A 27,786-nucleotide genomic window follows, 5' to 3' on the forward strand; every position below is an offset into this window, starting at 1 on the left:
CTTGTAAAAAAAAAAAAAAATGACTTAACCTCTCTCATAATAATTACGAAAATATTATTATTCTTTTAGAATTGCCTTTATCTCTAAATGTTATGACTTTTCTCAAAATTAAAACTTTATTCTATAACATTATGACTTTCTCAAAAATATTTATCTTTAAAATTTCCCATTTGTTTTACAGTGACCCTAATACTCATACGTCATGTGATACAAACAGTGGTGGAATGTAACTAAGTACATTTACTCAAGTTTGTTACTTAAGTACAATTGTGAGGTACTTGTACTTCCATTTTATGCTACTTTAAACTTCGACGCCATTACATTTTGGAAGCCAGTATTGTACCACAACATTAGTTACTTTGCAGATTCAGATTATCAATACAACCAACTAATAAATCATGATGCATTATTATAGATTAATCTAACCGGCAGTATGTAAAGTAGTATAAAATTAACTTTTACCAGCTGCAACATTAAAGTGATGAACACATTATTGCATCGATAATCATAATCCAGTGACATATTATTATGAAATGGGCCATTCTGCATAATGAGTACTTTTACTTCTGGTACTTATATTTTGGATTTTTATTTGTGGATGCAGGACTTTTACCTGTAGTGTTGCAACCTTTAAAGACGCGGTCTGATTGGACGAACACGGTCGTTGTGGTGGGCGGGGAAACGGAAGCACTGGAGGTGTGTTTTCAGAGTGTGTGTGTGAAACGTAGATGGGTTTTTCTCCTCACCGAAGAGAGAGGAGGATCGGTGTCCAAAAACCACCGCGACCGACAGAGAGAAGGCCGACCGGGAATCACAAATTAACAATAATAATAATAATAATAATAATAATAATAACGGATACATCACGGGAAATAAACCGGGTGGGGGGGGGGGAACAGGAAGAGGAAATTAAACATCTGAACAGCCAGAGGTTTTTCCCCGCAGCAGGCCGGCGGTGTGTCTGACAGAAATGGGGTTGTGGTTCACCTGATAGGAACCGAGCAGCGGACCTGAGGGAGGACAGCCACCGCGCGCAGACATGGCCCACGTAGGCAACGGAGCGACCGCCGAGGAGGAGGTGGGACATATTCCCAAAAATATGGTGTCTGAATTATACTTTATTTCCCATAGCCTACGATATATATGTACGCATTCCTGTAATACTCGTATATCCCTATAGTCATCGTGTTTGTGATGTTCAGAGCCTATGATATCATTCTGTAGTAATTATATTCATATACTTATTTTATACCGCTGTTTCAATAATGACCTATATTATAGTTTATCTCCTGTGCCGTGCTCCACATACAGCATATTCCTATAATAATCCTGTAGTCGTTTATTTATGTCGTGCTTGTGGTGTTCAGAGTTTAGTGACCTTATCTCCTGTAATATCCTGCAGTAATTCTATAATATTTATTTAGTGCCACTTATATGGTGGTTGGGTTCCTGTACTGTCCTACACAAAAGCTGAAATCCTTCTAAAATACCTTTTTTTATATATTCCTGCAATTGTTTGTTGTGCACAGTAGTTCTGAGGTTATAATATATATAATAATAATAATAATAATATGCTATCATCATCCATTAATTCTATGATATTCCTATAGTGCCTCTATGGTTGTGTTTCTGTGTTTGTGTTCCTATAGTGACCTATCTGTATCTATTGTCTGTTGTACTCAATAGTTCTTTTAAAGTGACCTTATCATCCGCGGTAACACTATATATCTGCGCAGTACTTTTTCTAAACAATATTTCAATATGAGTTAAGTGACCTTATCTCCTATAATATCGTCCTACAGTAATTCTATAATATTTCTATAGTGCCTCTGTGGTTGTGTTCCTATACTGACATACACTGACGTTATCTTCTATATTCCTATAGTATTGTTCTAAATAAACCTTATTAACAAAATGTTCTTACAATGATACACGCGTCCTTATCATTAACCTTTTCAGTAGGTCAAAAACGGGTTTTTGTTAACTCTGAAAAGAAGAGGGTCGAAAATATAGCACCAGTACCAATGCGTTGTTTTTTTTATATTATATTATTATTATATTATATTTTTATATTACAGTCCCCTTGACTTGGGTGGCTTTCTACCCATGGGTCCTGGGTGAAGTTAACCCATTACTGTATTGGTGCTGTGTTGACCCACGCTGGGGGTCTGGGTAATTCCTACATTCTTTCTATGGCGATCCACATTGTGTCTGTCGTACTAAACACTGACCTGTTTTATATGGTGACACATGATATATTCAATTAGCACTCAAAATACATATAGCACATGTACTGCATATTCCTACATTTATTCACATTTCTACAGGGATCTACAGAACAGAACCAGAAATACTAGATAAACAAGGTAAATTATGAGATAATACATACATATTGTACATACTGTACCCTACATGTATACACCTACTGAGTGTACAGTGCATGTAACTGGACGGCTTTATTACATTTCACAGACAGATTTCACTCCCCTTGCTCTCCTCATTTGCAGCTTATTCTTTGTCCATGATGTGTTTAATTTACAGACACAGTCCATAATGTTCCTATAGTATTATTATGATTTATGTGTACCTGTGTAGAGCTACTGAACTGCAGGTCTTCCTGGTTCAGCACAGGTGAGCTGCTGATTATTGTATTTATCTGTCTGCAGTGTTTAATCACCTTCAAGTGAGGTGATACTGTGTGTGCGTGGTTGTTTGTGTGTGTGTGTGTGTGTGGGTTTATGTAAATGACCGATTGTTTGTGTTGGGTCAAATGACCGGCCGTTTCTGCACAGGCCATCTTCTGCACAACAACCACAGGAAGTTGGATGAGAGTATGAGGATTGCTTTCTGAAGCTCAAACGAAATTGCATTTATTCTGTTCCAAAATGACTACCGATGCCATCACTAACATTTAAATTACAGTGGTCAAAATATCCACGGTCACAGCACAGCAATCAGTGGAGAAATCCTGCCCGGTTTCTGGCTGGTAACAAGATGCGATCTGAGCTAGCAAAGTTCTTTATGAACCTTTAGGTTTCCAGGAAAGCCTGATGTTCCACCCTCGTTCATATTGTTCAAACTGGGAGTGCCCTAGTACAACTACAGTCAGAGGTTCAAAGTGCTTATTAGGTTCTAACAATGAAGGCGTTCAACAAGTGCTTCAGGGGGTTCAAAGGTCTGTGCTTTTTGGAGGTTCCACGAATCCCAGAAGGACTTTTTTGGGGGGTTCTCGAGACGAGGATCTTAAAGGGGTTCTAGAGATAGGTCTTAAGGTTCAGTGGATCTTCACAAGGGATTTAAGGACACTTGAAGGGGTTCCACAGATCTCTATGGAGGTTTTAGAGAGGTTCTGGAGGTCCTTTCAGAGGTTACATGGATCTGTCCACAGCCTTTAAATATCTTTAAAGATGCAGCATGTTTTCTAGGGGTCTGAGACGTCTTTTAATGGGTATCTATGTTTTTTTAAAGGTTCTGTAGGTCCTTGAGGAGGTTTTATATGTACTTAAGGAGGTTTTAGGGTATCACCAATGGGTCGTAGGTGCTTCAGGAGTTTCCAGGAAGTCCATACATGGGTTTAAATGGTCTATGAAGAGGTTCAAGATGTCTCTGTTCAATAGGTTCTTACAGATGCTATGTAGAGGATCTAGAGGTTTATCAGGATTTCTAGAGTTTCCAGGTTTTCAGTCCTTGAGGAGGTTTTAGGAAAGGGGTTCAAGAGATGGGTCAGTAAGTTAAGTGAATCTGTAACAGGGATTAAGGGTCCTTTGAAGGGGTTCCAAGGATCTCTGTGGTGGTTTAAGACATCCTTTAGTGGTTTCTTCAGGTTTTATAGTACTAGGAGTACATCCATGGCGTCATGGACCTTTTAATTGATGCAAGATGTTTTCTAGGCATCTGAGGGATCTTTGAAGGGGTATCTTTGTACTTTGCAAGGTTCTGGAGGCCCCTGAGTAGATATAATTGGTTCCGATGATTCCCTTAAAGGATCTTGGGGTTTCTGAGGGGTTCTTGGGCTACCTGATTAGGTAGGGCCTCCTTACCTCTGAGGAGGTTTCAGAGTGTCCAGGAGAAATTACTTCAGCTGAATAGTGAGTGGAGAGAGTGTTTCCCTCCAGACTTTACTGGCTGATCAAGGGACTTGATTCTGCTAGACTTTGTGTTTACAAGCCAATATTCAGGTGGATGATGTGGCCTGGGTCTGGGTGTTGAGGATGTCCTGCGTCATGTCTCACCAGTTCATCTCCTCATCTGAGCTCACAAGCGCTTCTCTGTCAGGCTCCAATCTAACCAATCACATTACAGAGGAATTCAGCTGACTTCGGTTGAGCTGCGAGGAATGCAAGACAAGCTGTGTTTATAAAAAAACTTAAACACAGTGGAAGGTTATCGTCCAACCTCACTGCTCAGCAGCGCAACAACAAATTATTAACCATGTCTGGTCCGTTCTGTTGAGACAGACACACAATTAGCTGTTCTCAGTTCTGACATCCAGAGAGGCAGTAAAGTATGTTTGCTATGACCTTTGACCCATGACCTAATTTTTTTGTAATGTAAATCTCGGACCTGAAACTAATTCTGCAGTTGCATGCTTCCCATTCATAGAGTTCTCTATTGTTGGCCACTCACCATCTTAACTATAAGGATTAAAGTCTGTGCCTTGCCGAAGGACACTTAATCTACTGAACTACTGAATCATTCTATAAGTCCACTGATTGTAGCCAGGAAACTGTCACTCAGATATTGGACAAATACATTTTAGACATTTGACTTATGTTCATTTGATTTGAGCTGAATGTACATACAGACTTTCAGATAAGCTACAAAGCTGGTCGAGCTGGTCTCAGGGTTTTCTGAGGACGTATCAGGGTTCTCTACGAAGGATCCAGAGTTTTATGAGGAGATTTCAGTGCTCGGTTCCTTAATTCTCTGAGTAGGTTCTGGGGCGGGGCATGTTGCAGGATCCAGCAAGTTGGGGGTTTTCATAAAGAGGTTCTAGAGGTCCTTGGTGATGTTTTGGGGGTTCCCTTAGGAAACGAGGAAGAGCTTAATTTTAGTCTCTGAAAGCTTGGTTCTCTGTTTTTAGATAGTTCTTAGACATTGAGCTTTGCATTGCGCCAACTTCTTTTTAACCGGACAATGCTGCATTATTTAGCTCACAAGCAGCTAAGATGTGTAACTATATATACCTGCAGCACTGAGAGCTTCAGGTGGTGAATGCAGACTGCTGTGTGACTGGCTGAGTTAGCAGAATGTGACTATTAAGAAAACACAGAGCAGAGACCACTGTCTGCCTCTCCAAAGCAAAACTTCCATCACTTCCTGTTTTCTCTGCAGGGTCAAAGGTCAAGGCTACACCGCTGGTATCAAGTTAAGAGTGACGCAGAATACAGTAGTTTCACTGGATCGGTTAAAGTTGTGTTTTTCCTGAGGGTGGTTCTGCAGCATTTACGGGGATTCTCGAGGGGGTCCGAGGGGGTTTCACATGTCACTTATAAGGTTCTGGGGAGCATTGTAGAAGTTACGAGGGCCATGTCGAAGTGTTGAGGTCAGTAAAAAGGTTGTATTGATCTTTGAGAAGATTCCAGGTTGTGTGATGGGTGTTGAAAGGGTGCTTGAGAATGCTTTGAGATTTTTGAGGAGGTTCAACAGTGAAGGGGTTCTGGGCATTCCTGTGGAGGTTCAATATGTTATTGAGCATGTTTGAGGTGTTTGGGGCTTCCCATGGGTCAATGAATCAGCTCTAGAGCCCCTCTGGGGTCAGTGAAGGGTGTTGCAGAAGTCTTTCCGGAGGTTCTGGTGGTCCGACAGGGTTTCAGTGCCCCCCCTAAGGTGGATTTGTTGTCTTTGAGGGGGTTTTACAGCACAGTGAGGGCATTCTGGGTGTTCTTCGGGAGTTTCCAAGCCTCCTTGAGAGTAGTTGAGTTATTTATGTGTTTGTGTCTGTTTGGTAATAGGACACAGTGTGTAGGTCTTGACTAATTGATTAGAAAGCTGCTGTCACAAGAGAAGCTTCTCTGACATTGACCTCTCCTTGTGTGTAATATCATATAGTGGTATAGTTGTTGCTTTTTCCACATATCCTGTTCTCATCCTGCCATTGACTGGAAAACACAAAAAACCTGCCTGTGCTGTTCTGAGGTTGTTTTATGCTCAAACATAATCCGCTCCCCCGGGCTCCTCTGTCAGTTGTAAACTTTCATCAGGCAACAGGAATATTTAACTTTCAATTCACAGTCAGAAGTCACCCACAGATAAAAAGCAGAAGAGATGCATGAACATCAAACATGAAGTCATTCCTTCTGCAGGCAGCTGCCAATGGCAACGTTAGGTTGGTAGGTGTATAATGTTAACAGCTACAAACATCTGATTTACAGATAAAATATCACAAGACTTAACTAATGTCCAGTGGAGAAAGTAGGCATTACAGCAATGCAAAAAAAAACCCCCAGTCCAGATAAAAAAGGTGAAACTTTATTCAAGTACAAATTAGTAAAGAAGAGAGAGACAATACAAGTAAAAAAGCCATTAGTAATTATAAGCAATGTACTGTACAAAAACATAATAAGTATACAATACCATAATTATAAAATACAATTTATATTAATATAATGGAGTAGAATACACAAATAAATACCAAAAATAAAATATGACAGATTAACATTTAAAATATGCATGTGTGTATATATTTTTAAAATTTTTTTCATAAAAATTGTATAGACTGAATATGTAGAACTTATAAAAAATGGGAAATAGTGTAAAATAAAATGACCTTTTGTTTTATCTTTTACCTCACAGTTGTTTGGAAAGGTTGTAAAGTTGATTATCAGTCCTAGAATATGTTCTGAGGACCATAAACACGATAAGGAATATCTTTTCTTGTGTTTACATCCTGTGCTGCCATAAAAACGCATTGTTCTCATGGGAAACTTCGCTGCAAGCATTTCACATTTTTACATTTCACGGAAATTCAACAGAAATCTCTCTGGATCAGATTCAGATAAATTAAAAGTTCAAAAGTGGTTGTGGACGGTGATTTTGCGGCGTTTTTTCCTTTTAATTTATAAGGTCAAGACCTTGTGTCATTGTATAATAATTCTGATAAAAAAGTCAATCATTTAAAGGAATGGGGAAGCAGAAAAAGAAAGAAAAGACTTTCGGTTTCGTGTTGAGTATTTAGTACAGCTATGTGTGGGGTTTATTTCCTAATTTCATTTATTGACAGGAAATAAATATAATATTTAAATATTCCACAGACACTGTACAATTTTGATAATCGATTAATCAATGAGTGATTTTTTTTTTTTAAGCAGAAACGTCAAACATGCTCTGGTTTCAGCTTCGTACATGTGAAGATTTTCTGCTTTTTTCTGTTTTATTTCACCGTAAAACTGAATCTCTTTGGGTTTTGGCCTGTTGGTCCGACAAAACCAGACATTTGAAGACGGACTCTGGGAAACTGTGAAGGATATGTTTCAATATTTTATAGCCTAAACAATTCAAGACAATAACCATCAGATTTATCAAAAATGAAAATAATCGTCAGTTGCAGCCAGTCGAATGTAAATAAGTACATTTACTCAAGTGCTGTACTTAAGTACAAATTCGAGGTACTTCTACTTCACTTGAGTCTTTTCTTTTTATGCAACTTTCTACTTCTACTCCAGTAAATTACTGGAATAACCTGTCAGGTACCGTTAGTGATTTTCACTGTTCACACATGCAGCTTCATTCAGGAACACGGCAGCGCTGCAACACATGGAGCAAAAACAGGCTGTTTCTCTGAGCTCAGGAAGACTTTTTAGAGATACGTGGTTCTCGCAGGACGGCGACGCTACAAACACGTGATGGTCTTTTAGACCATGATGCATTGCTGCAGGTTAAACTACCCAACAGGATATAAAGCAGTTAAAATGAGCTCGACCTGAAACATCTGCAGCAGTAAAATGCAACACACACATTAATGCAGAAACATCAGATATAATAAACACTGACAGGAAGCGTTTTACTGCACAGGGACGACTTTTAATACTCACATACTTTTACTTAAGTAGGTTTTGAATGCAGGACTTTTACTCGTAGTGGAGTATTTGCACAGAGTGGTGTTAGTACTTTTACTGCAGTGAAGGATCTGAGTACTTCTTCCGCCTCTGGTTGCAGCCATGTATTAGGCAGCTTTTTATTCATTATAATGCCTTTATCAAAAACATGTTGTAAAACTATAGCTGCGTGATATCCTGTGTCTTCTCGACACTCCAGGCTGCAAAACTTCACCCGTCATGTCCGTTTTAATTCCATCTATAGTGTTGTGAGTTAATGTGCTGGACTGGCTGGTTAAAAGGCATTCATGTATAATAACACGCGCGCATACACTCAAACAGCGCGAGCTTATGGTGTTTGTGTCTGGAACGCTGTGAATGTTGCAAACTGACAAAAAACAGTGACAGAGTGTGAGGCGATGTCAGAGAGAGCATCTGTTTGTATGGAGAGAGAGAGAGTGATAAAAGTGTGAAAAGAGAGGACGAGTGTGTGAGCAGCGAGCGTCTGTTTGGATCCGCACACAGATTTGTTTACACGTTTGTGAGAATCTTCTGCTGGTTACAACCGTCCTCCATCTTTCCTTCCTTCCACCTTCACTTCGTTACCTCCTCACTACCTTCCTCTTCTCCTTCCTTCCTTCCCTTCATAGGATCAAACAAAACACTTCAAAGCCTTGTTAAGCTAAATAAAGAATTTAAAGGAGCATTAAGGGATTTTCCAACTTCTCTTTATTGCCCTCAAAAAAACATGACTCTGTTTTTCGACGCCTTAAACATGATGATTAGGTTACTTTTCTAAAAGCGATTGATTTGGTTGCAGCGTCACTCGGTGCCTTACTTTTTCAATTAGTCAATAGTTACGAGGTGAAAATGCAGAAGTTTCTTGGGTTTTTCCCCCCTGAACTGGGACTCCCAGGCACATGTTCCTCCTTTTGTTCTCGTTTCATTTAAATAATTACAAAAGGCAGAAAAACACTGAAAATTATCCAGTATTTCACAAGAAACAAAGATTAGAGGAACATCTGAAAAGTTAACGTCATCCTGTTGATCTTCTCGAGAACCCTCAGATGTGACTTTTGACATTCGTACGATTCATCACATCGAGACTACAAAAACACACAAAGGCACATGGTCGTTGTGTAGAGATTGGGGATGCAGCAGGCTTTTTGGGTAGAAACAGGCACTGATGAATAATGTGGTCCTGCTGATGGAGGCGTCAGATCCCAAACAGCTTGTTTGTGTTGTTCTGGAGGGAAGTAACAAATGTAGTTTTTTTAATTTGGAGGACTGGTTGGTCTGAGCCTGGTAGACTAAGCTCAGGGCAAAAAATACCCAGCGCTGCAGTCATGGTCTGAACATGGCAGCCTTGTTCTGCTCCGATTATCGTGACAGTTTGAAACATTTTGCTCTGATGCACATCATTCACAACACTTTACTTAAATAAAAAGGCATGTTTAAAGGAGCAGTGCGCAGGATTTAGCGGCATCTAGCGGTGAAATTGCCGTTTGCAACCATTTGAACACCGCTCGCCTCGCCCTCCCCTTCCAAGCGCGTAGGAGAAACTACGGTGGCCACGAAACTCGAAAAACGCGCCTATCTAGAGCCGGCGTTTGGTTTGTCCGTTCTGGGCTACTGTAGAAACATGGCGGCCTCCGTGGAAGGGGACCCGCTCCCTCCGTAGATAACGGCTTATTCTAAGGTTACGAAAACACAGCGATTCTCATTTTCAGGTGATTACACACTAACGAAAACACGCTTATAAATATCATATTCCATTTCTGCCGACAGCTGCTCCTAAATGTTTCGCGCTGGACCTTTAAGATAGATCTCTGGCTCTTTTGTAAGAAGCAGACGGTTCAGTGGACGGTGAGTTTAACTGGGTCACAGTGTTGAAGCCTGGCTTTCTCTGTTAGCGCGACCACAGTGGGTCAATAGCTGCAGCCTGCAGGCACAGTTTCTCTGCAGAGCTCTGAGTGTGTGTTGCTGCAGCTGTGCCCTATTATGTAAGACGCCATTGGGATGCTATTATTAGCCGGCTACTGAGGCTCCAGAGACAGACTGTGTGTGTGTGAGAGAGAAAGCAATGCTGTCAGTTCACAAGTTGATGCAAAAATAGAAAATTATAGTGACTTCTGAGGACTGTGTGTGTGACCAATCGGCAGCCTCCACAGCTCAGCGTCTGAAGCTGCGGTTCCTCTAACGGCCACTAGGCGATGTTTCCAAGAGCACTGTGTTAAAGTTTCTCCACAGTTCAGCTCTCAGTAGCTCTTTTAACCTTTTCTAACATGTGCCTTTTCTTCTTCTCCTGGCTCCTTTAATGGCTTCCTCTCACGTGTGCCGTTTCATTAAGTTAAAAAGATGCTTTGTCTTACATGAATGTATGTTTTGTTGCCAGTTTGTCCCACCTCTTTTACGGACTCTTTTACGAGAATCCGTCGATCACTCGGAGCTGTAACTTCCCCTCCTGGTGGTTGTTTTTAGTAATCTGGAGGATGAAAGTAACCAGACTGTGTTTCTGTGGTTTTCAGGACTGCTTTGAAGACGCCTTCGACCGAATACCTGCGTGAGTACAAAAACACACACACACACACACACACACACACACACGCCTGCTTTGTCTGAGTGTTATAGAAACTGAGTAGAGATGTGTAGGAGGGTGTGTGTGTGTGTGTGTTCGTGTGTGAAGATGATCTCACGGGTCATTTCCTGTCAACTTCCTGTCTCTTTATGTCTCCTGCGCTTTTAGTCACTTCCTGTGCTGATTGGTGGATTTATCTTCACTGTGTGTGTGTGTGTGTGTGTGTGTGTGTGTGTGTGTGTGTGTGTGTGTGTGCAGGGCGTGTCAGATGGACCTGCAGACAGCCATCCAGGAGACTCAGTGTGCTCTCAATCTGGTCCTCAACGACAAGTTCTCTGAAGCCCTGGACCTCCTCAAACCTTGGTAACCCTGGCAACAAGTCTGTGTGTGTGCGTGTGTTTGCATTATGTAATACATACTGCAGTTTATTGGTGTATTTGTAAAAACACAATTTGTACTACAGAGATTGTTACTATGACTTCTACTGCTACTTGTACTGGCGTTACCACTACTGGTACTATTACTATTAGTACTACCACAGCACTGCTACTGGTACTACTACTGGTGATGGTACTGTCACTACTGGTGATGCTACTGGTACTGTTACTACTGGTGATGCTACTGGTACTACTACTGGTGATGGTACTGTCACTACTGGTGATGCTACTGGTACTGTTACTACTGGTGATGCTACTGGTACTACTACTGGTGATGGTACTGTTACTACTGGTGGTACTGTTACTACTGGTGATGCTACTGGTACTACTACTGGTGATGGTACTGTTACTACTGGTGGTACTGTTACTACTGGTGATGCTACTGGTACTGTTACTACTGGTGATGGTACTGTTACTACTGGTGGTACTGTCACTACTGGTGATGCTACTGGTACTGTTAGTGATGCTACTGGTACTGTTACTACTGGTGGTACTGTCACTACTGGTGATGCTACTGGTACTGTTAGTGATGCTACTGGTACTGTTACTACTGGTGATGGTACTGTTACTACTGGTGATGGTACTGTTACTACTGGTGGTACTGTCACTACTGGTGATGCTACTGGTACTGTTAGTGATGCTACTGGTACTGTTACTACTGGTGGTACTGTCACTACTGGTGATGCTACTGGTACTGTTAGTGATGCTACTGGTACTGTTACTACTGGTGGTACTGTCACTACTGGTGATGCTACTGGTACTACTACTGGTGATGGTACTGTTACTACTGGTGGTACTGTTACTACTGGTGATGCTACTGGTACTGTTACTACTGGTGATGGTACTGTTACTACTGGTGGTACTGTCACTACTGGTGATGCTACTGGTACTGTTAGTGATGCTACTGGTACTGTTACTACTGGTGGTACTGTCACTACTGGTGATGCTACTGGTACTGTTAGTGATGCTACTGGTACTGTTACTACTGGTGATGATACTGTTACTACTGGTGGTACTGTCACTACTGGTGATGCTACTGGTACTGTTAGTGATGCTACTGGTACTGTTACTACTGGTGGTACTGTCACTACTGGTGATGCTACTGGTACTGTTAGTGATGCTACTGGTACTGTTACTACTGGTGGTACTGTCACTACTGGTGATGCTACTGGTACTGTTAGTGATGCTACTGGTACTGTTACTACTGGTGGTACTGTCACTGCTACTGGTACTGTTAGTGATGCTACTGGTACTGTTACTACTGGTGGTACTGTCACTACTGGTGATGCTACTGGTACTATTACTACTGGTGATGCTACTGGTACTGTTAGTGATGCTACTGGTACTGTTACTACTGGTGATGCTACTGGTACTGTCACTACTGGTGATGCTACTGGTACTGTTACTACTGGTGATGCTACTGTTAACACTGGTGATGCTACTGGTACTGTCACTACTGGTGATGCTACTGGTACTATTACTACTGGTGATGCTACTGGTACTGTTAGTGATGCTACTGGTACTGTTACTACTGGTGATGCTACTGGTACTGTCACTACTGGTGATGCTACTGGTACTGTTACTACTGGTGATGCTACTGTTAACACTGGTGATGCTACTGGTACTGTCACTACTGGTGATGCTACTGGTACTGTTACTACTGGTGATGCTACTGGTACTGTTACTACTGTCACTGGTAATAAAACTACTACTTGGACTGACACTGGTGCCACCACTGATACTAATATTATTGGTACTTTTATATATTGCTGGTAAGGATACTACTACTACCCATCCTACAGTTACTGCAACTACTGGTACTACTATTAGTACTGTCACTTTTACCTTTATCATTACTACTGCTTCTTCTGGATTCTGCTGCTAGTGCTAGTATTGCTGTTATTACTACAACAAAGTATAATTACCATGTGTAGTTAAGACATCATACACTATACTTTGTGTGTCTGTGTGTGTGTGTGTAGGTGGAGGGACAGTATGTACCATGCGTTGGGTTACAGCAGCATCCTGGTGATGCAGGCGACCATGACCTTCGACCACAGAGACATCCAGGCTGCCATGGCAACCATCAAGGAGGCGTTAAACACCTGTCAGAGGTGAGAGAGGAATACAGAAATATCTCACTAACTACCGGAAATTTGGTTCCCAGAGGACGAATCCTACTGACTTTGGTGATCCTCTGACTTTTCCTCTAGCGTCATTATTAGGTCAAATTTTTAATTTGCCCATACCTGCAAAACTAACGACATTCCTCAGCTGTACTTTGTCTTCAGTGCTACTTAGCGAATGTTAGCATGCTAACATGCTTCACTAAGATGGTAAACATGATAAACATTATACCTGCTAAACATCAGCATGTTAGCATTGTTATTGTGAGCAAGTTAGCATGCTGATGTTAGCATTCAGCTCAAAGCACCACTGTCCCTCATAGAGCTGCTAGCATGGCTGTAGACTCTTTCTTGTTCACTTACATTGACCAAAAAAGGCTATAAATGATATGAAATAGTTTCATTTAACTGTTCATAATCTTGTAATGTTGCAAAGCAAAAGTGTTTGGTCAAAAATGTACAGTCTTCCTCTCTTACTGATGTTACTTTGCCTCCATTTTGCAATAAAATGCTTATTATATAAAAATAAAAGAAACTGTAGCAGAAATGCATAATTAGAGTTCAGTTCATATAGAATTTGTATAATCAGCAACCCAAATACAGAAAAAAATTATTACAAACCTCTCCAGCTAATATTTGTGCCATGCAAATGACTAAAATTTGCCAAATTTCACATTTTCATCTGCCTCCAAACTACAGCTGCTGCTGGAAAATTGTCACTTCTGTTTTCAAGAAGAATGCAGATAATAATTGCATGTAGTGACCAAACTGTGGGTCTTATAGAGTACTTTTATATTAATGGGAGTATGTGTCTTTATAACACAGTCTTCAAACTAAACTGTTTCTGCAGGTTCAGGAAGAGGAACTCGGTGGTCGGATCTCTGTCCAATCTGATCAGCAAGCAGTCCAACCTGCAGGAAGGTACATAAACACATGTCCGCCCACTCAGTTTGATTGACAGCTGAGGGATGCAGGAAGTGCAGCTCACAAAACACAAAATAAAATCATAAAAGCAGCAGGAAGTCACTGTGCTGTGTCTGTGTGTTTGCAGAGGAGATGCACGCAGAGATCTGCTATGCTGAGTGTCTTCTGCAGAAAGCCACGCTGACGTTTGTACAGGTCAGAACTGCTGTCTGTCTGTCTTTTTACCTGTCTGGCTCTGTCTCATCTGTCAGCCTAAATATCACAATTCCTTTGTTGCAAAGGGGGAAACTGTCTCGTTTTGATAATAATTTAAGATTAAAAGTAGCAGAGACCGATATATCTTCCTGATTTTTAGTCTCTAGTACAGGTAGAGCTCCAAAAGCACTGAATCCTACATTTCCCACAATGCAACTGGATAGCATCTCTTTCATTAGGCCCTCCCTGCCTGGTGAACAGCCACGTCTTGCAAACTCCACACTTCCAGTTTGTATCACAGACTGTATGTTATAATTTTTTTCGGCTCCAAGCCCAAGATAGATGAGATAACCCTGATGACATCACCACGACATCATCAGGGTTATTTTCTCAAACTTAACAAAACTCCCAAAGCAACAGAAGACATTGTACAATTGTTTTTACAGGCTGAACAGTACTCCCCATGACTAGATTGAATTTGATATATGTGTGTGTGTGTTTAGTATATAAAAATGGTGGAGTACCATTTTAAGCTGCAGTTCAGATAATGGCCACTAGCTGCTCCTGTAAAACTCTGACTGCTAATAGGAAAACCACCAATTTCTCTCTGGAAACACAAAGTCAGTTTCTTCTCAATAGTCAGTTTTACTTCTAATGTTTTTAAAAAATATATAGTTTTACTGAAACAATATTAAAGGTTAAACAGGGTTGTGTTTGGGAGCATATTTCCTGGATTAACAGGTGTCTCAGCCTATCAGACTCAGGCATGGTGGTTGCCACTTACTCAACTCACTTAGCTTCACTCAGGTTTCGCACCCTTTACCCAAGTTAAGGTTTTCTGTCTGCAGTAACAAGCCAAAATGTCAGACAACTATCGGAAAGGGACATAAAGGACATAATTTGGCATTTAACAAACCAGAAAAAGTAGAACCGAAGAACTTGTTGACAGTTGCTGCTCTGGATAAGGCTAATGAGACTGTTAGCTAATTGAATAAAATGTAATTTAATCCTCTTTGTCTCTCTCGTTGCCTCTCCTCCAGGATGAGAACATGATCAGTTTTATCAAAGGAGGCATCAAGATTCGAACGAGCTACCAAATCTACAAGTGAGTGACTGTTTCAAACCATTAGCTGCTGTAAAATATCTGTAATTTACTTAAACATCGGCTCAGTAACAAGGCAGCTTTGATGATTAAAAGGACGCTGTGACGTAAGGAACAGGGTGACAGATCCAACTGTTTAAATTGAGGTTATTTTGCTTCCAAACATTGTGTATGGATGGAAACGTTGAATTTAGAGGTTTATTTGAGTATAAATAAGATCATGATTCTATCCTGATTGTGACATCATGTTTCATGTCATCCAATAGGGATTGTCAGAATGTGCTGAGTGTCACTCAGGACCTGGCCAGCCAGTCTGATGCGTTCAAACAGTTTGAGGGCGGAGTCAAGCTGGGCATCGGATCCTTTAACCTGGTGGGTTTTTAAAGAGGCGTTCATTGGTTTGTTTTTTTCCGCCTGGAGTCCCAGACGGGAGGAGTTTAACTGCAGTAAATGTTCAGTCACATCAAAGTTGATTAAACTGACTTCCAGATGTTTTCTATGTCTTTTCTCTGCTTTCGGGTCTCAGCTTACTTCACACCACTTCACACAACTGACTGGTCATTGAGTTAGTGAGGGTTTCCTCACGTTAACACTCCCTTTTTTATTGATTTTGGAGTATGTCATCAGCATATTGACGAATAGGATATAAATAGACTTACTCACACAGATACAGTATAAAGTATACATATTGACTGACTGAACGTGTTATGATTTAATAGTATTATCTGTCTCTCTTTCAGATGTTGTCTCTCCTCCCTCAGAGGATTTTGAGGTTGTTGGAGTTCATCGGATTCTCAGGAAACAGGGTCAGTACAGCCCTTTTAAAGTGATACTCCATCCAATAAATGGTTCCATCCTGTAGACTTGATTGGCAGCTGTGAACGTCTCATGTTTTGTAAAATAAGTCTTAACAGTTAATAATAATCCTGTCTCTGTCTCTTTGCAGGGGTTTGGTTTGTCTCAGCTGAGAGAGGGAGCCTCCAGTCACAGTTTGCGTTCGATCCTCTGCGCTCTGACTCTGCTCTTCTACCACACATATGTGTCACTGATACTTGGTAGGAAAACATAAACCTTTGCCCTTTTCCATAAATATAGCACACTTTAACTGCACCACAGTAGTCTGGCTCCAGAGCTGTATCTTGAATTCTCTTGAGTGATTCAAAGGTCAGGTGTTGTTCCAATCAGAGCCTTTTTGGTGCAGGTACTGTATACCAGGTAATGTATGGAGTATTAGGTGTAAAACTCTGGTCCTCAGTTAGTTTTCAGCGCAGGCCTCTTGTGAATGACATTATGGCTGAAGATAATGGTGTTGATGTTGTGTTTGATCAGGAACTGGAGAGGGGAACCTGGTGGAGGCTGAAGCTCTGCTGGAGCCGTACCAACACAAATACCCAAAAGTAAGCCAGCCACATACACAATATATAAAATATGAAAGATTCAGTGTCACGATTCAACGTACAGTTTTTTGTGTTTATGTTTTAATTTCAACTGTTAAAAAACTGAAAGTCAGAAATAAAAAGTTGCACAGTAATTGGCTGATGAAATATGTTCAAACACAAATCAATAAGCTAAAATGTATATGTTTGTCTTTCTTTCAGGGCTCCATCATTCTCTTCTACTCTGCTCGCATCGCCACGCTGCGAGGAAACTTCGAGAAGGTCTGAAACATTTTTACTTCTATCTTTGAGGACCCTCAGTGACATAATATATGCTCCAAAACGTGATCCTCAACAAAAAATCTAATTAAACCTTAACCTTAAAACCAAGTCTGGACCCTCAAACAGCCTTTTGAGAAGTGAGAACCTTTCTCCAAAAATATCTTTACTTTCCAAAAATCGAATTTTCCAGAAATGTTCCCACTTTCCAAAGCTGTCTTCATCTTTCAGAAATGTCCTCATTTTCCAATAATGTCTTTATTTTTCAAAGAGGTTTTTACTCATGTGTATATGTCCTCACTTTCCAACATTTTCCAAATTTCTACTTTCTAAAATTTTCCAAAAGTTGTCTTCATTTTCTAAAAATGTCCTCACTTTCTAAGCTTTTCGAAATTTCTACTTTCCGAAACTTTAATTGGTCCTCACAAAGATAGGAGTAAAACACCAAATGCATACACAGCTGCAGCTATGTCAGTTACACAAAGAAGTAAAATTCTGATATATCCTGCATTATGTGGAATTTAATTTTTGTTGTGAATTTTAAGTTTAAATAATTCTCTCACTCTCTTTCTTCCCTTTATCCGAGTTTTTTTTTACCTTGGCCCTGGCTGCCTTTACAAACCTGAGCAGCTCAGTGTTTATGTATAAAATGTGTGTGTGTGTTTCAGGCCCGGGCGAGGTACGAGGAGTGTATCAGCAGCCAGCAGGAGTGGAAGCAGGTCCACCACCTGTGCTACTGGGAGCTGATGTGGACTCACTCCTACCAGCAGGAGTGGCAGCAGGCGTACCACTACGCCGACCTGCTGTGCAAAGAGAGCCGCTGGTCTAAGGTAAACACACACAGTCAAGATAACACACACATACGCACACAGTATCATTTCATTTGTAAAAGAAAAAAAATTGTGAAAATATCGATTGTTAGGGTCTCAAATTCAAAAACATTTATTAAAGTAATCTGTCCCATACGCAGCCTTGAATCCTTATTTTTTGTTCTGGTAAATAGTAACTCCAGCTGTTCCCAGTTGTCCTTGATTGTTTTAAGATATTGATGCTCAAAGAAAATGAGGCTTAATTCTGGAAAAATCCTGCGACCTGAGCAGAGGATGACGTCACCCTCTGCCTGTGTTGTTATCGCAGCCTCTCTGATTTGTTTATTCAGCCACACCGGCGGCGTGTGCGTGTTAGTGCATGTGCGTCCCTTGTGTGAAACTGTTCGTCTAAGGGGAGAGCTGTGTCTTTTCTCATCTAACGCTGTGAATTAAGGGTTTATTTCGACCAAACCACAGTTTGTGATTGTTGGAAGAATGGAAACGGTTTTTGGTGAGTTTTATTTTGTTTCTGTCCAGTTTGAATGAAGTTTGTTTTACGATGATCTGCGAGGTAAAATTACAGTTTTTCTCAATGGAGTCTGGTAGGCCGTAGCACCTATTTGCTTTGGTCTGAGATGCTGGTGCTCTAGTGCGAAATCTAGTGGCAGTGAATGTCGCTTACAGCTCCTTTAAATGGGAAAATGAGCATCTCTTTTAGAGATGCTTCTGCATGAATGCATTCACCTTTGGAGGGAAAATAATACGGGCGGAGTGTCAGCTAGTCCATAAATCATAGATATCCTGTAAGCTGACTGAGAAGAATGAGTTTAGTTGAGGACAACACAAGTTAAATCCCATCTTTGCTTTTTACCCTCTCCAGGCTATCTATGTGTACCAGAAGGCGGCCATCCTCAGTATGATGTCAGGGGAGGAAGTCAAGAAGACGGGGGAGGACATCATGGAGCTCTTTAGGTCAGTTTGTCTCCACATTTAACATTAAGATTCATTTGGGATTATCAGTATTATCAGGGGTTTAAAAATATTTGAGAAAATTACATTTTGGAAAATAAATGGGACTGAAGTGATACTTTCCAACGCACCTGCATCTGAAATAGTTGGATGTGCAAATATATCTTTTGGGAAAATAAATGGGGAAATGTAGGAATACACAAAGAAATGGATGGGAGTTTATGGGAGTGAGAAAGGGAGGACAGTTTTTCCGATCGTTCATTCTTCAAAGGGCTGTTTAAGGTAAAGATAAGAGTTAGGTTTGGTTTAAGATTAGGGAATGTATAATGTTATTGAGAGTCCTCACAAGTATAGAAGTACAAACATTTGTATTTGTGTGTGCAGGCAGGTGGAGGGGCTGAAACAGCGCCTGGCAGGGAAGTCAATCCCGACGGAGAAATTTGCAGTGAGGAAGTCCAGACGCTACAAAGCTGCTAACCCCGTCCCCCTGGTCATCCCCGCACTGGTATAGTCGCATACGGTTCTGCCATCTGTGGAATCAGTTACACAAGTTTATTCAGTGTATTTAATTCTAGGATGTGGAAATTTAGATAAACCACCTTTGAGGGTCTTTTTAAATGATCATCTATCAGAAAGCTTTGATTGGCTGAACGAAAGCACTGAGCAGTAGTTTAATGTCCTCTGAATTAGCTAGTAGTTATAATTAATTATATTTTCTCTCTGTGTAGGAGATGATGTACGTTTGGAACGGTTTCACCATCGTCGGGAAGAGAGCCGACGGTACCGAGGCCCTGCTGGTTACCATAGAGGCGGCTGAGGAGCAGCTTCGCAACGACCCTAGTAAGTTCGAAATAACACTGTTGCTACTAGCACTAATGCTAACACCATTTACTACTACTATTGCTAATACTATTCTTAAAGAGTAAAACAGGGATTCCACAAGGTTCTGTCCTTGACCCACTTCTCTTCAGTTCATACTATATATAAATAATAAGCAGGTTTTCAGATGTATGCAGACGATGCCGTTATATATTTATCTGGTAGAGCTATTTCGTCAGTTTCTACCCAGACCCCTGTCTCAGCACTTACAATCCATAGCAGCATGGTTTGAAAACTCATGTCTAACACTCAACATTATGAAAATGTCAGTTTGCTTTTCTTCCAGGGCTCAGCCCTCGTCAGAAGTTAATACACTGAATTTAAAGAATAATGGACAATGTATTAAACAAGTTTCTGTAGTTAAATATGTGTCTTCAACAGCCTTGTGTTTTACCGTTACCTTTTACTGTTGCTAAGATTAAACCAAATAACATAACAAATGTATCTCATTCAGACCCGTCAGAGTTTCATCCAGATGACAGCTGCCTGGTCCAGATGTTGAAGGGACTCTGTCTGAAACACCTGGGCAGGTTATTGCAGGCTGAGCTCTGCTTCACGCAGGTCCTGTCCAGGTAAAAAACACACTCACACAATGACATGCAGACAGGTTCAGGCACTTGGACCCCCTTTATACCAGGCATTAACATGCATCTCGTATCCAGATTGTATCTAGATATGATTTTAACCTGATTACATTTACACCTGGTATTAATATGCGTCTTGAGATCCAATCGCTCTGTCCAGCTCAAACAACTGAACATCCGCCTCTCGTTTGCGTGGGTCCAAAAAACAACAATAAAATGCTGTGAGTTTGATTTGGGTGGAGGAACTTTGCAGCTGTTGGCTTGTTGTCTTAAACCGTGAGCTGAACACTCCTTACTTCTCTTTATTTTTCTCGGAGAGTGTCCATGCAGGTGTTCTGACTTAACGTAATGCGCCGCCCAAAGATGCTCTATAACTAACTATACTGAACTGACTATAGGCTGTATAATAACTTTCTGAACCGTCTCTGAGCCGGCTGTCCACCGTGATTTGTTTTCCTCTCTCTTCAGCGGTGTGATGGAATAGCTTCGCCGGAGAGTGAAACTTAAGTTCCACAATTGGCATTGTTTCCTTGTGCTACCTTTCTTGTGTACTCCTTTCTGTTATTTTAGTAGTTTATATTGAGTTTAACAATGCATGAGCTCACGTTCACAAACGGATACGTTCAGTTCACTGTTCACCAAAAACATGAGCATGTTCAATGAACGGCGCTTTGTGAACGCGTTCATGCACAACAGTGCCTGTATGCGCCTCAAACTTTTGATTTTATTTGGGGAAGACTGCAACCGGTAGCCTACATGTAGTTGTTGTATGTGGATTGACGACGCATTTGCATTTACACTTGTGTTCAATGTGGTCACAATGCGTCCCTAACCACCTCCGGAGGTGGTTTGGCTGATCGGATCACAATCCGTCCTCAGTGCTTCTTTGGGTGCATTTACACCTGTACTTTCATGTGGTCGAGCACTATCCGATTGCAATCCGATCACCCAGAACGCATTTCAAACCCAGGTGCAAAGGGCGTTTTCTGTTGATCTTCGGAAAGTGTGAGAGAGATAAGATAAACTTTCCTATCTGTGTGTTTGTGTGTACTTTCAGTGAGAGTCGTATCAGATATGATCACTACTTGATTCCCTTCACTCTCTATGAGTTGGGTCTGCTGTATAAACAACAGGGAGACTTCACCAAGGCTACCACATACATCGAAAATGCCAAGTAAGTTTATACATATATAACTCATAATATACCTGATATGCCTCTATATATAACTATATAGCTTTATACACCTCTATATACTTTCATAAATCGTTATACACCTTTATTCTATCAGGACGAACTACAAGGACTACTCCATGGAGTCCAGACTGCACTTCAGGATCCATGCGGCCCTCAACAGCCTCAAAGGATCACCTGTTGGCACCCCATAATACTCGAAAACAACTCATACTGCAGCTGGAAACAACAGTGTATGAAATATGAATCCAGGGATTTCCCTCACAATTCAGCTGATGGAAATGAACCGCCCCTTTACAAAGAAGCTTAGGTGTCATCACATGTCCACCAGGACTCTCTTTTTCTCCATTACTAGCAACCTTATATTTTATTTTTCCTTATTTATTTTTTCAAGTGTATGGACAGATGAGATTATTTATTTACTTGCATCTCTTCTCAAACAGGCTCAGGCTTCCTATTAATGTCTGCCAACTAAACAGATTTTATCGGTAGATGCAGAGTCATGGTTCAACGCCAAATGTCAATTTAATCAACATACCAATAGTTAATAATGGCTCCTTTACTGTCAGTAAGGAGACTATAACACATGAGGAGTTCCACTGTAAGGGCTCGTTCGCTCAGAGACGCTTTGCACAGGAGACAATTTTGAACTCAATGGCGACTTTTTGATATAAAAGCACAAGGTAAGAAAAGGTTTAAACCTTTGAGAAGACGCAGCGCGGATCACCTGTCAAACCACAAAGGGGAAACCAAGAAGTGACGAGAGATCTGAGAAATCCAGGCAGTATTCCCGGTCGTCCACCTCTGGCAGTACGCTTAGCGTCTTCTGTCGCCCTGCAGCTCTGTCTGAAAGACCCTAAAATCAGATCTTTACTGTTCGAAAAACTGGTATTTCTACCAAACAAATCATGGCCTTAAAGTTAAGTACATTATAATTTTGTATTAAAGTTACAACTCATTGCAAGACCTTTGCTCACAAAAACGATGTATATTTTTAGGATAGAATCATAAACACTGATTCGGATACGGAGTTGAAACGTGTACTGATAAAACTGATGAGTGCGTTCGTGTTAACAGCAGGGAGAGGTGTGTGTTGGAACACACAGTATCTATGCTTTATATTTTATTTACTAACTTTTTTTAATTTCCTAATAATGCATCATGCCACATGTGCACATAGCACACGCAGTCACAGCCTTCTCACCAACCGTGGCTTATACAAACACACACACACACACACACACACACACACAACATAACACACTCATTCCATGTTTGCACATACATTGGGAAATATGCCCAGAGACACAAACACACAAACGTCTGTAAACGCACACATTTAGCAGCAATATAAAATAACTTGTGCTGTTAGTCAATCAACTTCGCCGTCATTCTGTCACTCAGTGTGTGTCCATGTTTAACAGACTGTAGTTTAACTGTAGTTTCAGTTCTTTTATTTGTCAGAGGCAGAGCAGCTTCTGAGGCAGTAATTACCTCTTTCAGAGATGTTTCTAGAGAGTTGAGAGGGAAAAAAGGTTTGCCAGTTGCTTCTTTAAAAATGTTGGTAAAGCTGTAAATTTGCATGTCAAAGTTTAGCAAAGAAGAAAGAAATGTGGTTCTTTATTGGCTAAAAGATATTTATTTCTTCCTTCAGAGCAGGTCTGCCTCTGAGAAATGTTTGCCCGACTAAAACTACACTTGCTCCACGTTTACTCAACCTTCTGTTGACAAAAGACTGAAAAGACCGAAGGCTTTAGATTAATCTCAAAGTCGTCGCTCTGTTTCGAGCTGCTAACGTCCTTACTGTTATATACATATGGCTTTGGCTGTAAACACACAAGCCAAGGGAGATGGTTCTTCTTTTAAGTAGTATTATATTATATATCGTAGATTATGTAGATCAACAACATACATGAAGAGCAGTCCGTTTAGTATCTGTTTATGAACTGATAAATGAAAATAATCTATGATCTCCAAACACCACCATAAATACAAACAAAACAACAAGGACATGAGAGCATAATATATTTCATGACCTGTTCTCATCACTAGTTTTATACTATTTACTATTATGTATATGATATATTAACACAATTATTATTTACTGTGTCAAACTAAAAAGGTACACTTGTTTTATACCAGGTGGGTTTGGGACATGGATGGATGAAAATGATTTCATCCCCAACTAAAGTTTTGTCGAATGAGGCAGTACAGCTTGGCCCCAAAAACAGTGTGACACTTAATATTAAACCCAGTGCATCAGATAAAGCAGTATATCAGTGAGTTGAGGAGTTCTGTCATTCCGAACAACAAGAAACAGTAGCGGAGTCGACTTAATTGCATCTTTGCTTCCATTTGAGACATCGGGCGTGAAGGACACACTTTCCCCGTGAAAGAGTCGTGTCCTACTGATTAAATGCGACAGTGGTAAAAAAATTAACTTCTCCCTATAATGAATGTATCAACCTAAAGACCAAATTATATGTGTGTCTTGCTGTACGTGTCTTTTGTTTTTTCGTGTGTATTTTGCGCCTGTTAAGAGTTTGGGCGTAGTTTTGTTCATGTGTTTGTGTGATCTGAAACTTTACTTCCGAACAACTTCATTCGCCAAGTGCAGTAAATATTCAGGAGCTTGTTGGTAAAGTCAATAACAGTTTTACTCAAAAGACCAGAGTCCTCTATCTAAAAGAGTTGTGGCAATAAATACAGTGAAGTCGCAGTAGTGCCCTGAACTATAGTACGATGTTCGATCAACTGCTAATGCTAGGAAACTGCCAGCAGAGTTTTTGGCTAATGTTGATAATTAAACAAGGTTTTGCTTCTGGAAGAACAAAATTGAACTCAGTTAATATTATAGATAATGCACTAATTGTTAAAATGTTCAGTCAGTCAGTTTGCTATTACATGATTGATTTAACAAAGTGTGGTGTTTTAGCATCGCACCCCTAGCTTGTTAGCATGCTGCCTGTTATAACTTATTATAATATGCTAATATATGGTAATGTCCCTATTAGCATAGAATATTTTAAAATGTTAGCATTATCACTCGAGATAGTGTACTCTCATGTGCATAATACTTGCCTCTCATGAATTATCATTACATTCAAGTCAGAGTCACAGCCGATCTTTCAAAAACCCAGAAGATCTTACAGCTTTAAAAAAAAAAGATGTTTAACCCGTTTCCTTATCCAAACAAAGGTGATAGCTGGAAATCCTTGCTCATTTTGTACAACACAATAAAATATAAACACATTATTGTGTATGCAAATATGAAATAAAGGAATATAACATTAATATTCACATCATACAAATCAGACACAGTAGAGATTCTTTCATTTCTGGCTATCACCTTTGGATTAAGAGGTTGTTATGGAACTTACGAAAGTAGAGTCATAATTTAAGAAATGGGTTAAAAATCTTTTTTATTGAGCAGTGGATGAAATATTTTTATCCAGATAGTATGATAGACAGTCTGTAAAAGTGTTGTTAAATGACCTTCTGGGATTTGTCTTTCAGCCAGATGTGACGGATCCACATTAAAGTTTTTATCAATGTTACTATAAAGAATAACAATTATGGATGTTTTTGGTGTCAAGTAAGGTGATCAACAGCTTGGTGTACTCCTTAAAAATGATTTGCAACCTTTCATTGTCACAACCTTTCTCCATAGAAGGCTTTGGTTCATGTATTAATGTCAGTGTCTCTGTGTTAAACTGTAATTATTAATAGGGTTTTCTATAGGATTTACTTTGCATGTTATTCTTCATTATGTTTAATCTTTTTTTCTGAGACATTAGTGTATGTGCTTTACGACAGGAAGCGAAATGACCCAATATTACAGGCTTCACCGTTACGGATGGGGATCCATGTGGTGCTATAACATGAAAATAGAAGAATTGTTCATTTTGAGTGATATGGCATTTTTCTTTTATTACTACTGTTTCTACGTTTATGTGCCTCTTTTTGTGTCAGTTTATTTCTTATTTCTTCGGTCTTGTGTTTATATTAAATGATGAAATGTTTTAGATTTATAATGACAACAAAAGAAGTATCACTTGTGGTTAGTTGCCTTGTTGTTCAAGTAGTGCAATTTACATATTTTTAAAGCAATGATCCAGGGTTTGAAGAGTTATAGTTTTGCCACTTAATGATGGATCGCAGTCTATAACTGTTCCTGTAGTCTGTTTTTGTATCTTTGGCTTTCCAAATAGCAAAGATTTTTTTTTTTTTAAACTTAATATTACTTTTTTATGACTGACACAAACCAGAAGTTCCCACTGTTTCAACAGGAAATTGTCAAGCTCTACCAAATGTCAAGTTAGTGTTCTTGACATTTTTGCCTCTGCACACTAATGGCAAAACAAGGATAAAAGTTATGCTACCATAGCAACGTTGTTTAGGGGATGAAAGTCATTGTCCGGCTTTACAAAGACAGCATTCCAGTTAATATTATAAATGTATATAATCTGTACAGTCGAAACAGGAAATGACCACCAAACAAATATTGGTAGATGTTATATCTACGCCAGCTAGGTCTCAGAAAATGTTGTGAAATGAGCACAATGTTTGAAAACTTTTCAGAGGAGGAAGCATGGATAGAATCAAAACTGTCTTAGCGACTAAACTGAAATTTTCGCAAACCTAAAAAAAATGGAGCATTAGCTAGCCCAAACCAATCTGTTTTGGACACTAAACAAAACCACAAGCTAACCTGAAAAATGCTGTTTTGGTTGCTATACCTGCAATTTCTTTTAGTAGCAAAACCGAATGAGCTAACCTGAATCCAAACCATTTTAGCAGCAAAGCTGAAATGTTATTTAATCTGACACAAACTGAGCTAAATAGCCAACCAAATTTGTTATGCGTCAAACTAAACTAATAGCTAACCTGAGCCAAACTGTTTTAGCCACTAAACTGAAATGTTAGCTAGCCAGAAATTTGTTTTAATCGCTAAACAGAAGAGCTCACCCAAACTTTATTAGCCATGCAACTGAAATGTTAGTAAACCTGAAACAAACTGTTTTAGACACCAAAGTTAACCGTTAGCCACCCTAAACCCAACTGCTATGCTAAATTGAACTTTCAGCTAACATGAACAAAAGTGTTTAGCTGCTGAATTAATAGTTAGCTAATCTTTTTGATAAACACAAGAAAACGGTTAGTCTATTACTGATAACCGTAAAATGACATTACACAATGTCTTTTCATAGTTTGTGCTTATTTAACGTTTCATGAGATTTCAAACATCAGGCTGACTTCTAAAATAGTGAAATAGCCTCGATTTGCGGAATCACTGATGTTGGTGGACATTATGTGCATTATGTATTAGTTCATGTATATTATACATGATAAAATGTATTGTCCAAAATACTTTGTGTGAAATGTGTGCAATACATTTTGAAAGCCATAATTCTTTTGCTAGTTGCCTTTATACACTCAAGGACACAATAGCTTCTTTTTCCCTTTGTCCTTCTTATTGATACATATTTATGCCAAAAACGCACTGGACGCACTCTTTTAAGTGTATATTTGTCTTGACTTGTTGGATAATCTTCGAGAAGATTAAGAAAGAGTGTGCACTACTAATGCTTCTGGTGCGTTTATGCGATATATATCCCATCTGACCTCTAGCTAGCTTGGCTGCTCTGACGCTGTACACCCATATAATCATATATAATAATGTTTGCACATGACTTGATCAGCCACAAAGAGTGGTATGACTCTGACTCATCAATCTATCAGGAATGTGTACCACAATGTTCTGATTTGATAATTTGGGAACTCTGTTGTTGTTTAACAGTGTGATTAAATGTCTGTCAGAATTCTGTATCTTCATTTATTTCCAGAACTGGCTTGTAACAACTAATGCTAACAGAACTTCTTCTTTTTTTTTTTGGATCCAAGCAGAAACAAGAATAAAGTCTAAATGTGTCTCGAGATTTTTGATCCTGTCAAAAGTAAATTTGGCCTCAATAAAAACATTGTATTTGATTAATAATTGTGTCAAGTTCAGTTTGGTTTTGATTTATTAACATTATATTATGGACACATATTTATTGACTTACTGTAAGTCTGAAGTTATGTTACTCAGCTGATCTGTCAGCTTGAAGTCTCTAGTGATCTGTGTTTGTTCCAAACTCAGAACCAAATAAATTCATCTGAGCTTAAATTCTAGTTTCTATATATTTTCTGTCTCTCTTATTTCTCTGGTTTTCTGCCTGCCAGGGTGGAAAAACTTTCTTTCATAATGACCTACTTGTGTGGTCCATGTTAATTTTGGTTGTTCAAATCTTTGGGATT

At 39.8% G+C, this 27,786-nt stretch overlaps 2 protein-coding genes across 2 annotated transcripts; one reads left to right on the forward strand and one right to left on the reverse strand.

Annotated features, from left to right (window-relative positions):
• The first annotated feature begins 731 nt into the window (after positions 1 to 731).
• On the forward strand, positions 732 to 27,660 carry LOC122870142 (tetratricopeptide repeat protein 39B). The gene is made up of 19 exons (XM_044183998.1): positions 732 to 1,078; positions 10,565 to 10,599; positions 10,873 to 10,977; positions 13,034 to 13,165; positions 14,028 to 14,098; positions 14,229 to 14,296; positions 15,337 to 15,401; positions 15,665 to 15,770; positions 16,139 to 16,204; positions 16,345 to 16,453; positions 16,728 to 16,795; positions 16,997 to 17,056; positions 17,722 to 17,883; positions 18,743 to 18,834; positions 19,216 to 19,336; positions 19,560 to 19,671; positions 20,165 to 20,282; positions 21,352 to 21,468; positions 21,584 to 27,660. Exons 1-19 carry the CDS (start codon positions 1,040 to 1,042, stop codon positions 21,678 to 21,680), a joined length of 1,743 nt encoding a protein of 580 aa, XP_044039933.1. The 5' UTR covers positions 732 to 1,039; the 3' UTR covers positions 21,681 to 27,660.
• LOC122870395 (uncharacterized protein DDB_G0271670-like) lies at positions 11,040 to 13,014 on the reverse strand. Its single transcript, XM_044184545.1, has one exon. The coding sequence runs from the start codon at positions 12,903 to 12,905 to the stop codon at positions 11,040 to 11,042; it is 1,866 nt and encodes a 621-aa protein (XP_044040480.1). The 5' UTR covers positions 12,906 to 13,014.
• Positions 27,661 to 27,786: the final 126 nt, after the last annotated feature.

Source organism: Siniperca chuatsi, linkage group LG22 (genome assembly GCF_020085105.1).
Source record: "Siniperca chuatsi isolate FFG_IHB_CAS linkage group LG22, ASM2008510v1, whole genome shotgun sequence".
In the NCBI taxonomy this organism is placed as follows: Eukaryota; Metazoa; Chordata; class Actinopteri; order Centrarchiformes; family Sinipercidae; genus Siniperca; species Siniperca chuatsi.